The sequence below is a fragment of the Colossoma macropomum genome, unplaced genomic scaffold, assembly GCF_904425465.1.
Source record: "Colossoma macropomum unplaced genomic scaffold, Colossoma_macropomum, whole genome shotgun sequence".
Lineage (NCBI taxonomy): Eukaryota > Metazoa > Chordata > Actinopteri > Characiformes > Serrasalmidae > Colossoma > Colossoma macropomum.
In genome coordinates, this window is record NW_023494805.1 from 13,239,106 (window position 1) to 13,252,241 (window position 13,136).

General features: G+C 40.2%; 2 protein-coding genes across 3 annotated transcripts; both read left to right on the forward strand.

The window, feature by feature from the left end:
• Positions 1 to 3,937: 3,937 nt before the first annotated feature.
• Positions 3,938 to 6,234, forward strand: snrpf (small nuclear ribonucleoprotein polypeptide F). Its single transcript, XM_036596693.1, has 4 exons — positions 3,938 to 4,063; positions 4,457 to 4,582; positions 5,360 to 5,424; positions 5,992 to 6,234. The coding sequence occupies exons 1-4, from the start codon at positions 4,061 to 4,063 to the stop codon at positions 6,056 to 6,058; spliced, it is 261 nt and encodes an 86-aa protein (XP_036452586.1). The 5' UTR covers positions 3,938 to 4,060; the 3' UTR covers positions 6,059 to 6,234.
• A 1,083-nt stretch (positions 6,235 to 7,317) lies between these two features.
• On the forward strand, positions 7,318 to 13,000 carry amdhd1 (amidohydrolase domain containing 1). 2 transcript variants are annotated; one of them, XR_005008673.1, is made up of 9 exons: positions 7,318 to 7,526; positions 7,640 to 7,746; positions 7,825 to 7,889; positions 8,857 to 9,134; positions 9,623 to 9,848; positions 11,040 to 11,164; positions 11,254 to 11,347; positions 12,288 to 12,467; positions 12,705 to 13,000. XR_005008673.1 is itself a non-coding variant. In XM_036596306.1 (9 exons), the coding sequence occupies exons 1-9, from the start codon at positions 7,390 to 7,392 to the stop codon at positions 12,808 to 12,810; spliced, it is 1,299 nt and encodes a 432-aa protein (XP_036452199.1). In that variant the 5' UTR covers positions 7,318 to 7,389; the 3' UTR covers positions 12,811 to 13,000. The 2 variants fall into 2 exon arrangements, 1 of the variants encoding a protein (XP_036452199.1); XM_036596306.1 differs by having other exon boundaries at positions 12,307 to 12,467.
• Positions 13,001 to 13,136: the final 136 nt, after the last annotated feature.

Below are 13,136 nucleotides of genomic sequence, written 5' to 3' on the forward strand. Positions count from 1 at the left end.
TTCAGTGGACAGGATGGAAACTTAGGGGGGTGCTTTATAGACAGAGATTTCTCAGCCAGACAATTTAAGCCTGAAGTCAAGTAGCTATTGGACAATCCCCAGCTTTGGGCCCAAGTTATCTGGCTAACTCAGAAATACTGCTTTTTTGAAATACTCCCCAGGCTATTGCTAATGAAGGTAACACTCACTACAAGACACTCCCACTAACCAACACGCTCATTCCAATACACCTGCTGTATGTATTGATGAGAATGTAATTTCTAAGCTTCTACATGTACATTTATGTTACACCTTTGAAAAAAAATATATAATTGATGTAGAGTATGTAAACAGGTCATACATTTAAAAACTCTAATTGACCACAATGAAGAGTGTAAATTCATTAAAGATGATTTAAGGTTCTCTCATCTAGCACACCTGATTCAACTCAACTGATTAACAAGCTCCTCGTGGGCTGGGTCAGGTGTTTAGAGTAGGAAAACCGAAAAAGTGCAGAGCATTGGGCCACCAGGACTGCGACTGAGAACCCTTAAGGGCTATTGGCTCGGCCATCGTAAGTTAGCAACCTGTTAGCATTTCGCAAATCTCTGCTTGGAATTAGCTATAGCATCAGTGCACTTTTGTTGAGTCTATTCGTTAGCTCTTGGCTATACAGTGCTAAAAAGAGGATTTAAAGTTAACAGCATGGTGTTTATAAACATCATATTCATGAGACAATAAAGTTTTCAGTCCCATTGAATAAATTTTGAACTGTATCTACACTAAAGGGCCTTTTAAGAAGCAGAGCAGGTTGGAGTGATATTTTGTCATAGGTTGCTTGAGCAGGATGTAGTGAAAGTTACCTCTCTCCTTTGTTGGATTCATGTGAAAGTGAGGGGCGTTGTCACGGGTTGTGTGGGCTTGAAGGCGGGAAGGAACTCGCGAGCGGATAAACGGCAGCCGTCCAGTGAACTTTTCCTGGTTGATGGTGTGGAATGCGTCTGGGTGAAAAGATTTCCGCTTCTAATCCGTTAGTGAGGATTTGCAGAATGCCTGATTCATCCGCTTTTAGAAATTAATCGTTGGCTGTTATTCTTCAAGACTGAAGATTTTCAAAGCGTTTGAGATTAGAGCCCACATTCTTTCCTCTTCCATCAAATAAGCACTCCTAAAGTCATAACTTAATAATTAAAACCATGGAAAATTTCTTGGTCAAATAAAAAAATTGGTAATATTTATATGTATTATTGTTTTGCCCAAGAATGGATGGAGGGAAGATAGTGATGAACTTACAAATACTCAGACAACTCTACCTGGGGAATCCCCTTCAAAGACCAAACACTCCCACTTGGAGGGGAGTTCCAATTCATATTGAGGAATGAGGCTGACATTTCATTCTCCTGATGTTTTGCTCAGGTCTGGTGTTCAGGTGCAGACTGCAGCAAAGGCTACAACAGGTCTCCCATACACTTTACAAACCTGAGAAGACAGGATGAGAAAACATAGCCTGCCATTCCGTTCATTCCATTTATCCAAACAAGTATCCATCATGTGTCACTCAGATTGTACAACTAAAATGTCATTTGGAGTTTACTTCTCGGGGTGGAGGGCAGAAATAAAGAGAGCTATTCAGTATTTTTTGTGATATTTGTTCACTGGACTAGCAGCTGTGTGATTCAATAAAATATGATTGAAGTGAGTATGACCAGTACCGTATTTGAAATCAATGGGTGCTTTCAGTTCAATGAGAGCTGATTTGCAAAGGCACAACATTCTATTCATCTTGCTTATTTAGTATGGCATTCAGGTGGATGTGGAACCTTTCAGACAGACTACATCATCACAGCTAGCTGTCTCTCTTGGCTTTAAACTGTAAACTTGTCATGAGCATCTTGTATTCTGTCACAACTTGAATAAGTTTGATCAGCTCTGTTCCAATTGGTGCATAAGTACTGCAGTCCTCGACTGTGTGTGCACACAAGTACTGTGAGGCCGTAGGGTGTCCCATTTCACATTTTGCTGTTCAAAGGAGTGCTCACAAACTGCCTCTATGTGCTTTTAGTGCAGCCTTGTCGAGCACTAAATCAAAGCAAACTCAGCAGCGGCCCCTTACCCAAAATTCCTTGAGATACAGACGAAAGTGAATGGGTTTGTTTACAGCTGCTAGACCAAAATGACAGAGAAAAACATACTCAGATGTGAGTCAAAATACATTTGTTTATTGGTTTAACATGTAATTGAGACACATTATGTTTGTAATCCAAACTGACCCAATGTAAAGAAGTAAATTAGCTCATTACAAAAATGAGTACAACCCATGCCTCGGACCTGCCTGCTCCCCGGCTGTGTTTGTATGTGACTTTTCTGCTGGTGTAAATAAAAGAGCACTTCTCATGAAAGAAATAATGGTCTCTCTTGTCATGTTCTATGTCCAACACCACTGTGGTGTCAGAAGTGGGATAGCCAAGTGGTTACAGGTATAGGTACAGTGGTGGCCGGCAGAGGCAAAGAGGACGGTGAAGGGACAGTGCAGTGGCAGCTGGCAGTGGAGCCTGGCAAGAGAAAGATTGCACCCATCCGCCTACCATGCTATAATGTGAAGGTGCTTTTGGAGCCATACTTGGCTCAGCTACAAATCACTGCCCAGCATCACAGCTGGACAAAGGCCATCATTGTGATTCAGCTGTGCCTAGCCCTGGAAGGAAAAGCCCTCTTGTTTACCGGAGCAACACAGCAATCTAGTGGCATTGATTGTGGCACCGCACCAGACAGTGCTGCAAACCTGAGCTGGCGGGGAAAAGGAAGCCAGCCTGGAGGACCGGCTGTGGTTTGAGTGCAGCACAAAATGCAGACGGCTCGCTGTGCTTATCGACACAAGCTCGTCAAGATCCCTGCTACAACCAGGTGTGCCCCCACACACAATAAAGAGGCAGCTGGGAGGCGGCCAGCGTCCAGCTCAGGTCAGTCACTGGCGGCCGGGTCCACCTAGGGGGAGAAAGTGGCTCTTTGCCATTCTGGGAAGTCTGAGCCGGGTACATGAGTTTGACTCACACCCATACGAGATACATGCATACCTGGCTTAGATCTCCTAATGGTGGCTGGGGCTATACTTCATCCTGAAAAGGAAATGCTATGTGTTGAGTGTGTTATTTTGTGTTGGGCCTGGGTGAGATAGTGGGGGTTATGGTATAAACTATGAGGAGAAAACATATGACTAGAAGTGACTTGCCTTCTCCGGCTGTGTTTTTATGTGCCTTTGCTGCTTAGTAAAAGAGCACTTCTCGTGGCAGAAATAAAGGCCTCTCTCACGTATTGTTCTACGACAATGGCACAATATACAATACACAACTGCACACTAATGGAGAAATAATTAAGAAATACGTTGCGTAACTGTGAACCTGAGCAAAACCGCAAACAGTATGGCCAACAATCTAGTGGTCACCAACCCTGGTGCATGAGATCTACCTTCTTGCAGAGTCTTGCTCCTACCACAGTCTGCCACAATGCCTCCAGCCAATTAACTTTTTTCAGAAGTTCTTGATTGATTGGATCAGATGCATTAGCGTGAGGCAGCGCAAAAAAAAGGCCAGGCTGGAAGTAAACTCTGCAGGAATGTAGATCTCTAGAAGGAGGGCTGGTGACCACTCGCCTAGTGTTAGACCAAATGTTGTACTTATCCAGACACTCTTCTATTGTATAGAAGCATCGTGTCCTGCACATTTGAGATGTTTCCTTGCTCTAGCACATCAGATTTAACTGATTAGATAATTAACAAGGAAAGAACACTAAATTGTGCAGGACATGGGGTATTACAGGTCCAGGTTCCCGGTAATGCGGAGTTCTGGTATTCAGGCGCCCTCTTTTGGTCAGAGGGTGAAAAATAAGATAAAAGTTCAGTTATTCCAGTACAGCTGGGGGCGCTGGGGGACACGCTCTCTCTGTTTCGAGTGCAGAGCTAAACTCGTTACTTGTTGTCCTTCCCTTTCCTGGCGGCAAGGCGTGCGAGTGAGCTTCTGAAGCAGATGCGTTTTGAATGAAGCAATATTTAATAGTTACTGAGAACTAATTTTGTTTTCTGAGCATGGTGAGTGTTTATCAGCCTTTCACGTTTTGTGCGCAGCTTCGTTTTTAACATCAATTGAAAGAGGTTTTCATTCATGAAGAAGGTGTCGACGATGTTAGCATGCTAATGCTAAATGGCTGGTTAATACGGAGTGCTTTCATGCCGCCGTAACTTAATAACACAGGAGAAGACTTTCCCCCTTTGACGGTGTCTGATTTGGTTAATGTGGCTGATGTTCATGTCTTTTTTATTTGTTACTTGGTCTCTTTTTTCAGTTTTAGTAATGTTAAATACGCAGAAAGGAATGTTTGGTCTGACGTTAGATAAACGTTGCTGTGTGAGCGCTAAGTTAGCTCGAGTTAGCCGTGTGTGAGATGGACCTTGGTTAAAGTGCTGACCGCTCTCTCTGCTCAGAGTTTACCACTGAACCCAAAGCCGTTCCTGAACGGCCTGACTGGAAAACCCGTGATGCTGAAGCTGAAATGGGGAATGGAGTACAAGGGCTACCTGGTATCGGTGGACGGATACATGAACATGCAGGTATTGTCATGCTCTGATTCGTTTAATTTTTTTGTTCATGCGCATGCGTGGTAATTATTCAGTGTGTTTTATTTTTCGCCGTGACTTTAAAAAGGCACTTTTAGTAGAAGTAATTCTGTTAGTATTCAGTAAATAAAAATGAAAACCCTTCACTGTTTATTTTGCATTGTTGGACTGTTTGGTGTAAAGTAAAACGTGAATGATTTTATAGCTTTAGAATAACAATATTTGTGTGTATTGGAAAGCAAAGTAAGATATTAGTAAGGAATGTTGCCCTCACCTGCCAATCAGGCCCTAGATACAGTCCCCATGAGCGCATACTTAGAGTTCTCTAGGGGTTTTTAAAATGCTTCTGTATAGAACCATATACAACACATTCACTGTCAGTCTGAAGAACCATTTTAACATAAAAAGTGTCAAATGGTTCTATATAGAACTCATGGCTCTAATTGGAACTCTTGCAGAACCATCCTTTTTAAGTGTGGAGTCTGTTTTATTGCCTCAAATATTGACATGTAATGTAATGACAGTGTTGCTCTAGATTTTAAAGGCATGTAGACTGAAATGCATAGTTCTAGATATAATAGCCTCTCAGTAGTTCATATTAATGCCCCAGTTTTGTGCATCATGCAGTAAAAATGTTGCCCTGGACCTTATTTATTTAGATTGACTCAATAAACATACATGTAGTGAAAATGGCAGGTATGTATCACAAAGTAATGTTATTTATATCTGTTTTGACATTCTGTCTCCCCTCTCGTTCTCTTTCTATGCCAGTTGGCTAACACAGAGGAGTACGTGGATGGAGCTTTGGCGGGTCACCTTGGGGAGGTGTTGGTCAGGTAAGCAGCTGTACTTTAATCCACAGCACACTGCTGCAGAATATATAAGCACTGAAATCATTGCGAAGCAGTCATTTAGAGTCTGAAGTCCACTATGTGAAAGTGAATTGTGCAGGTCTTTCCACTTAAGCTTTGTGTTCATATGGTTCATGCTTAAAGTTCTCCACCTGCAGAGTATTTTGCAAAGCAGGATTTCTCAGTTAGCCAGATAACTTAAGCCCAAAGATGAGGACTGTCTAATGAGAATCTGTCAACTCTTTTCCTATGGGACAAGCCTGACTTTGGTCTTAAGATATCTGGCTAATCTGAGAAATCCTGCTTTGTGAAATACCCCCCCCTGATCCTTAGAGACACCAAACCAGTCCATACTTTTGTTCTGTTCCACTTTCAAACACGCACAGTCCAGGCCATAAGAGGCTGCTGAAGGCTTTGCTCAGGTGTGTCAGGAACACTAAAGCATAACAAAAGTGTGGACTGATTGTGGATTCACCAAAAAATAATTATTAGAAGAGTCAAAATAGTACTATAGTAATAGTAACAATTTATCTTTTCTTGCCTATTTTGCAGGTGTAACAATGTTTTGTATATACGTGGAGTGGAAGAGGAGGAAGAAGATGGGGAAATGAGAGAATGATGAATTTGTGATTAGGGGTGAGGGCTGAAAATGTATGATTTTGTTTGTACTAGTTGTATGTGAAGCTTTGTTTCTCTTTTTCTTTCTTTGTAAAATTCATTTGTTGGGTTGTTTTGTATACTATAAAAGCATAATTCTGATGGCACATTTGTGCAAATAAAATTATGCATTTTGTATTTTGTGTTCCTGAGTTTGTTGAGATATGGCTTCTGCTTTATCTTTTTGAAATGGACTGAGATCTACATAATTTAACAGTAAGTTTTTCCATTTAATGTTTTGTAAAACTGATTTTTGTAAAACTATTTTGTTATTGAGGAGATTTGTATTCTGTTTTACAGCATCTCAAAGTTCTCATACTCTCAAACACATTTATTTGACTACTGCTGTGCCTGGCATGTGAGGGCTTATGGGTAGATTTTTACTGCCTTATGTGATCATCTTAAAAGTCTGCTTTTCTGCGCACCCTCACTAGGAATTAACTAGAATAACTTTAAGTGGCGACATAAAGTGGGTTCAATTACCTGCTCGCTTAAAGCAATGGTTCAGCTGAAAAAAAAAAAATGAACTTCCCCTTCCCCTAACAACAAATACTGTCGATCAGCCAAAACATGTTTTATGTGTAGTTCTCTTGAGTTTTTCACTGGGGCTGCTGGGCTAATGGAAGTTTATATCCATCAGATTAGCGTCCTGCAACTAGGTGTTTCTCAGCCTAGGTACCTGGAGGCCCATTGCTTTGCACATTTTTAATATTTTCCTTGCCTACCTAAACACAGTAAGGGTCTGTTAATGAGCTGATTAGTTGGATCAGGTGTGTTGGGAGCAGGGAAAACACTAAAAAGTGCAGGGCTGAGAAACAGTGACATAACTGACAAATCATCACACATGCTGCAAACCATGTCATACGCAAACAGACTTGCTGTTTCACTTGCTCTATTAACCACATTTTGGGAAAATTTATTTGCATTAGTGTGATAAATGCAATTAATCAAACACCATGAATATAACTTTTTAGTCATTTGCACAGTCAGCTTTGCACTCAAAGCATTTGCAAGGGAACCCAGTTGTATGTATGAACGTGGTTCTCTAGCACCCTCCTGCATATTTTTTAGCAACAAGGACATTGAGATTCACAGACAGTTTAAGCTTGACTCACTTTACTTTGTTAACATCAGACACCCTCCCACCCCAGTCCACTGACCAGTTACTTCTTGCTTGTGGGCCCCTCCCATGCTGACCTTTGCCCATGAGCCTGATTTTGGCCTTTGCTAAATATTTACCTGTCTTTCCATCCAGGAGTTCAGCTCAGCTCGTGTTTGAAACCCAAAAGCAAAATGTCCAGCAACTTCAAGCTTTTAGTGAAAGGTGCAAAACAGGTGGTTTTAGTGGGTAAAAATGGCGAGAAGTTTCTGACCAAAGAGGGGATGCAGAATTTGGCAGTTATTGAGAATGGGAGTGTGGTGATTGGACAGTAAGTCATTTTTGCATTCTCTTATAATGATTTGAACCCTTCATTGGAAGTAAATATGAATTTTTCTGTGTCCACAAATGCATTGCTTTATTAAGATTCTTGTGCATGTGCAGTGATGGACTGATAAAAGCTGTGGGATCAGCAGACTCCATTGAGTTGCAGTTCAGAGACGCAGTGTTCAATAAGGTTATAGATGCTACTGGCATGTGTGTTCTCCCTGGCAAGTATTCAGCTTCTCTGAGCAAATCTTCAAAATACCACTGTGAGCCATTATTAAACTGATAACACAATTTTTTAGGCTTGATTGATGCACACACACATCCAGTTTGGGCTGGGGACAGAGTTCATGAGTTTGCAATGAAGGTAGAGTAAAAATCTTTAATGAAATGGTTTTAAGAGGATGAATAAATTTTCTATTTTAAAGACAAGTTAAATTACTAGAAGGACAGTCAGTATTGTACTGTAAATACTTAAAAATTGTATTGATTTATTTTTTAATGTTTTATTAAAGACTCTGTGAGAAGCATTGCACAGTAGCATGTAAATGATGCAGTGTACAGTATTGTGCCACCCTTCATTTATTAAATGTCCAGTCAGAACAGCCATTCATTTTTACCCATAAGGGAGAAAAAGCAGAAAACGTATATTCAACACAAAATTTATAAAATATATTATATTCTGAAATATAATACCAAAATTTTCAGTATTTCCCTTTGGAAGCTGTAAAAAAGGCCTTCTTTTCCCAAGACTTGATTTCAGTTTTTCAAAAATATCTGCAGGGATATTTTTCCACACCTCCAAAGTTCAGTATTAGCAGTTGGTTGCATTTTCTGCTTCGCATAATCCAACTAATCCCAAACCCCAAATTCAGTGAGGTCTGGACTCTGGGGCGGTCCGTTCATTGTTCTGAGAACACTAGTAGTTTCTGTTTGATTTGGAGATTTTTTCTATTTCCTTTCTTCAGTAGCAGCTTCTTGACAGCTAAACATTCGTCTTGACAGTTAAACATTTGTCTTCTCACAGTGGAAGGACAGTTGTTAGGAGTCATTTTCTCTATAGCTTTTAGCAATAATAAGTAAGTCCAGTTTTTTGCGTTTATTTTACTTTGACTTTCCCCTTATTAAGCAAGTATATCATCATATATCTAATCTCCTGAAAAATGTACTTAATAGCTGTCTTGACTGGAAATTAAATAAATGAAGGGTGGTCTCTGACTTTTGCACAGTATATTATTAGCTTATTTTGTGTCATTTTTTAAGCTCTTATCTGTCGGTCTTGAGTAAATATTATGTGAATGTAAGTGAGTGTGTGTTTGTGTGTGTGTATGCAGCTTGCTGGAGCTACATACATGGAGGTGCATGAGGCTGGAGGGGGCATTCACTTCACAGTGAAGCACACACGTGCAGCATCTTCAGAAACTCTGCTGGAGGGGTTAAAGGGCCGTTTGGAGCGCATGCTGAGAGCCGGCACTACGCTGGTGGAGTGTAAGAGCGGATATGGGTTGGACCTCGACGCTGAGCTAAAAATGCTAAGCGTTATAGATGCTGCACGGAGGAGCATGCCTATCGGGATATCCTCAACATACTGCGGAGCCCATGCTGTGCCCAGGTCAAACACACTTAGTACTAGTTTACTCTTTCTTATACACACTGATCATTTACAGCTTAGGGAAGCCTGTTCTTTTCTGAACTGTCTTGCTGTTACTTTTCAGTTAAATTAATTTTCTTTTCCAAACTATTGTTTAAAGCATACTGAACATTCTTTAAGGTAGTTTAAACAGCTGAACAGTTTGAGTGCTGACATCACAACAAGAGGATAAAATGTATTCTTTCAGATATGCAGGTTTGCTAAGAAAAATGGCCAGATCTGAACAGTTTTCTATTAAAACACAAAGTTATTAACACACCAACACCCTTTCCATTCTCACTCTGCGTCCAAAATCGCTAACTACCACACTAAACAGTATGTCAAATGTAGCACACCACCATTAGAATTACATTCATTATAGTATGTATAGTGAGGTAGTATGCAGTTTTGGACGTAACTGTATCTCACAAGCTCACACTCCCATGCTCTTCACCTGTGCACATGTCCAGAGGTAAGACTATGGAGGAGGCAACAGAGGACATTCTGTCTGTGCAGCTGCCCACTATACAGAAGCAGATTACAGAAGGCAGCCTTCAGGTGGACAACATTGACGTGTTCTGTGAGAAAGGTGTTTTCGACCTCAACTCCACATGCCGAATTCTGCAGGCTGGTAAAGACATGGGCCTCAACATCAACTTCCACGGAGATGAACTTCATCCTATGAACTCTGCACAGGTGTGTAACAGGACAAGAATGGTATGAAATTTTTGTCACCAGTGCAGACTTTCAGGAGCTAAACATTCAGATAAGTGAGAATATAAGCCAGTTACTTACTATGGTCAAAAATTAATCAGACTGCAATACTGTTAGTTAAACAGTACTTTACAGACCTGTATGACTGTGAATAATCAAATATGATTGTCAAATTTTCTAAAATATTTTCCTTTTTTATATTTTAAACAATATAAAAAAGGGCCAAGATGTTGGGACCGTAGGTGAAATGCAAATAAAAACATCCAGAAATGCAGTTGGGGCCCAAACTCATCTGAAATGGTCTGATGCACAGTGGAAACATGTATTTTGGTCTGACGAATCAAACTTTCAGACTGTTTATGGAAGTATTGAATGTTATGTTCTCTTGACCAAAAAAGGAAAATGACCATCCAGACTGTTACCGATGTAAGGTTCAAAAGCCATGGTTTGTCATGGTATGGGAGGTGTATTAGTGCCCATAGCACAGAGAACCTGCACATCTGTGAAGGCACCATTAACACTGAAAGATTTTTGAAACAACTGATTTTCAGGGATGTCCATGCTTATTTCAACACTGAGCCACATTCTGTATGTGTTACAACTGCATGGCTGTGTAATCGAAGAGTGTGGGTGTTAGACTGTTCTGCCGTCCTGCGGTCCAAACCTATCTCCCACTGAAAACGTGTCACGCTATGAAGTGCAAAATATAGCAGCGAAGGCCCTATATGTAACTTAAGAATGGCAAAAAAATCCTGTTTCTAAACTGGATCAGTTGGTGTTTCCAGCTCCCAAACAACGAAGTGTTGTTAAAAGGAAAGGATTTAAGATTTAAATAGACACAGTGCCTTATTGACAGGATGTCCGCCAATGCTGATAAATCTCTGGAACTTTAACATTGGACAATTTTATCAACCAAATGGTACACTGATCTGGCCCTAGTATGTGTCGACCCTTATGTACAAAGACCACGAACTTGGACAAATTGTGTGTAACTATTCAGATACAACTAGTGTGATTCACAACATTGACTAAAGCTACAAATTTCTGCTGGATTAACAAAAACTCACATTCAAGGTTAAAACTGTGAAAACATATCAAACGATACTGAGAGATAAAGCTCCAAAGCAACATACATTACCTCTGTTTATGTTTTCCTCCCACTCCTGATGTCAGCTTGGGGCGAAACTTGCTGCTTTAGCCATAAGCCACCTGGAGGAGGTGACAGATGAGGGCATTGCTGCCATGGCAGCCGCCAAGACATCAGCCATCCTTTTGCCGACCACTGCCTATATTCTCAGGTACGCTGATCAGTAAATATGCTAAAAATACACCAACTAAGTACAAACCAATACATTAGCTGAAATTAACATTTTAAATGTGAAAACAGGCTCCCGTGTCCTCGTGCCAGAGATATGCTTGATGCTGGAGTTATAGTATCACTTGGCAGCGACTTCAATCCGAATGCTTACTGCTGTTCAATGGTAACTAATATACTCACTTGTGTAGAAACATGTTAAAACATTTTTAACCCCTTAAAATGCTAGACTTATTACATACTAAGGCTTATTATTCAGTAACTACAAGGACTTCAATGGAAACTCGTTGAGCTATTCTTAGGTTGCAGAAGTGTGTAATAAAACTTTGGGCCCACCAGCATCCATCCTAGCAGGCTGCAGTTCAGCACAGGTTAAGGGGAATTACACCAGTTCTTCAAAATGTCTGCATAATGAAATGGTTAAGATCATTAAATGCTTAAAAATTATTTAGTTCAATATGAAATGCAGCATTTTAGAGAAAATTACAGTCATCATTGTTTACAATGACAGTGATAGAAACTAGACGTCTGAACCCTTTAAAGCCTCTAAAAGCGACATCACAGTTACAATATGAAATGGTTTTAGGATAAGGTTTTTAAATCCATAGCGTGGCAAAAAGGTGCAACATTCACTCCTTATGAGAAGTCTTTATTTACTCATCACAATAAAACCAAGATCACATTTTGAGCTGTTTGTCACCGCGTGATTTACATATTTCTTAAAGGCAGCACCTCGACTAGAGCTGTTTGAGCCCAACTTTTCCTTTTTTTAATCCATTCATGACAGAGAGGTACATGCAGAGCACTGTAAGGTAAAATTGTACTTTTTCAGATTAACCATTATAAGCATCACGTTAAAAACTCAAAAATGTGTAGGTTTAGCGTGAATAAAAAGGCTACGTTTGCACTGCAGACATCACATCTCCTGGTTCCTAACACCATATCACATTAAACCACTCTGTATGACTAATTATTTGGAACAAATCAGTGAAATTCCCCTTTAATAGCCAGGTTTAAAATGGCATATCACCAAACTGTACTGGACTGTAGACCTCTAGAACTGAAATTATAGCATATAATAAAAATGGCTACATAATGTATGTTAGACATGCCACTCTCTGTTAGCCCATGGTGATGCACCTGGCCTGCGTTACACTGAAGATGTCCATGCCTGAAGCTCTGGCAGCCGCCACCATAAATGCAGCCTACGCCCTCAATCGCTCCCACTCACACGGATCACTAGAGCCCAGCAAACAAGGAGACCTGCTCATAATTAACGCACCAAGGTAAATACACACAAATTAAGCTTAAGAAATAAATCACCTGATCCACACAAGTTAAAAGGAATTCATGTTAGGTGCATGGTTTGCATGTTAGATCAGGATTATCTGCAATACTGGATTAGGATTAAGAGTGCAGGAGGATGATACAGATTTCTGAATCTTTGAGGTAGTTTGAGCATCAAAATGGATTACAGTGTGGATTACGGAAGCATGCTGCTCATCATTTCTTTTTCTCTGCAGATGGGAGCATCTCATTTACCAGTTTGGAAGCCATCAGGAGCTCATCGGATTTGTCATCATCAAAGGCACCATTGTTTATGAGAACGACAAAGTTTTGGATCTCTGAATGTACACAAAGGTGATTTATATATGAGATTATTTACTCTCATAAGACAAAACAGTCCATATGAAGCAATCTATTACAGTAACTGAAGTATTTACTTCACATGACAAGATTCTGTAACCCTTACACATAAATAATATAAATAATGATATGAAACAACTGTTAAAAAATAAAGGCTTTAGAGTTGTCCAAACTGAATGTCCTCCATTAATTTAAAGTGGTCCAACAAGCCACTGTTTACTCCATTGTATGTGTTCCTTGGTTTCTGAACACTGGAGAAAAAGGTCACTGGAAACAATGGAAAAGGTCAGCAACAGTCATCAGTTTGG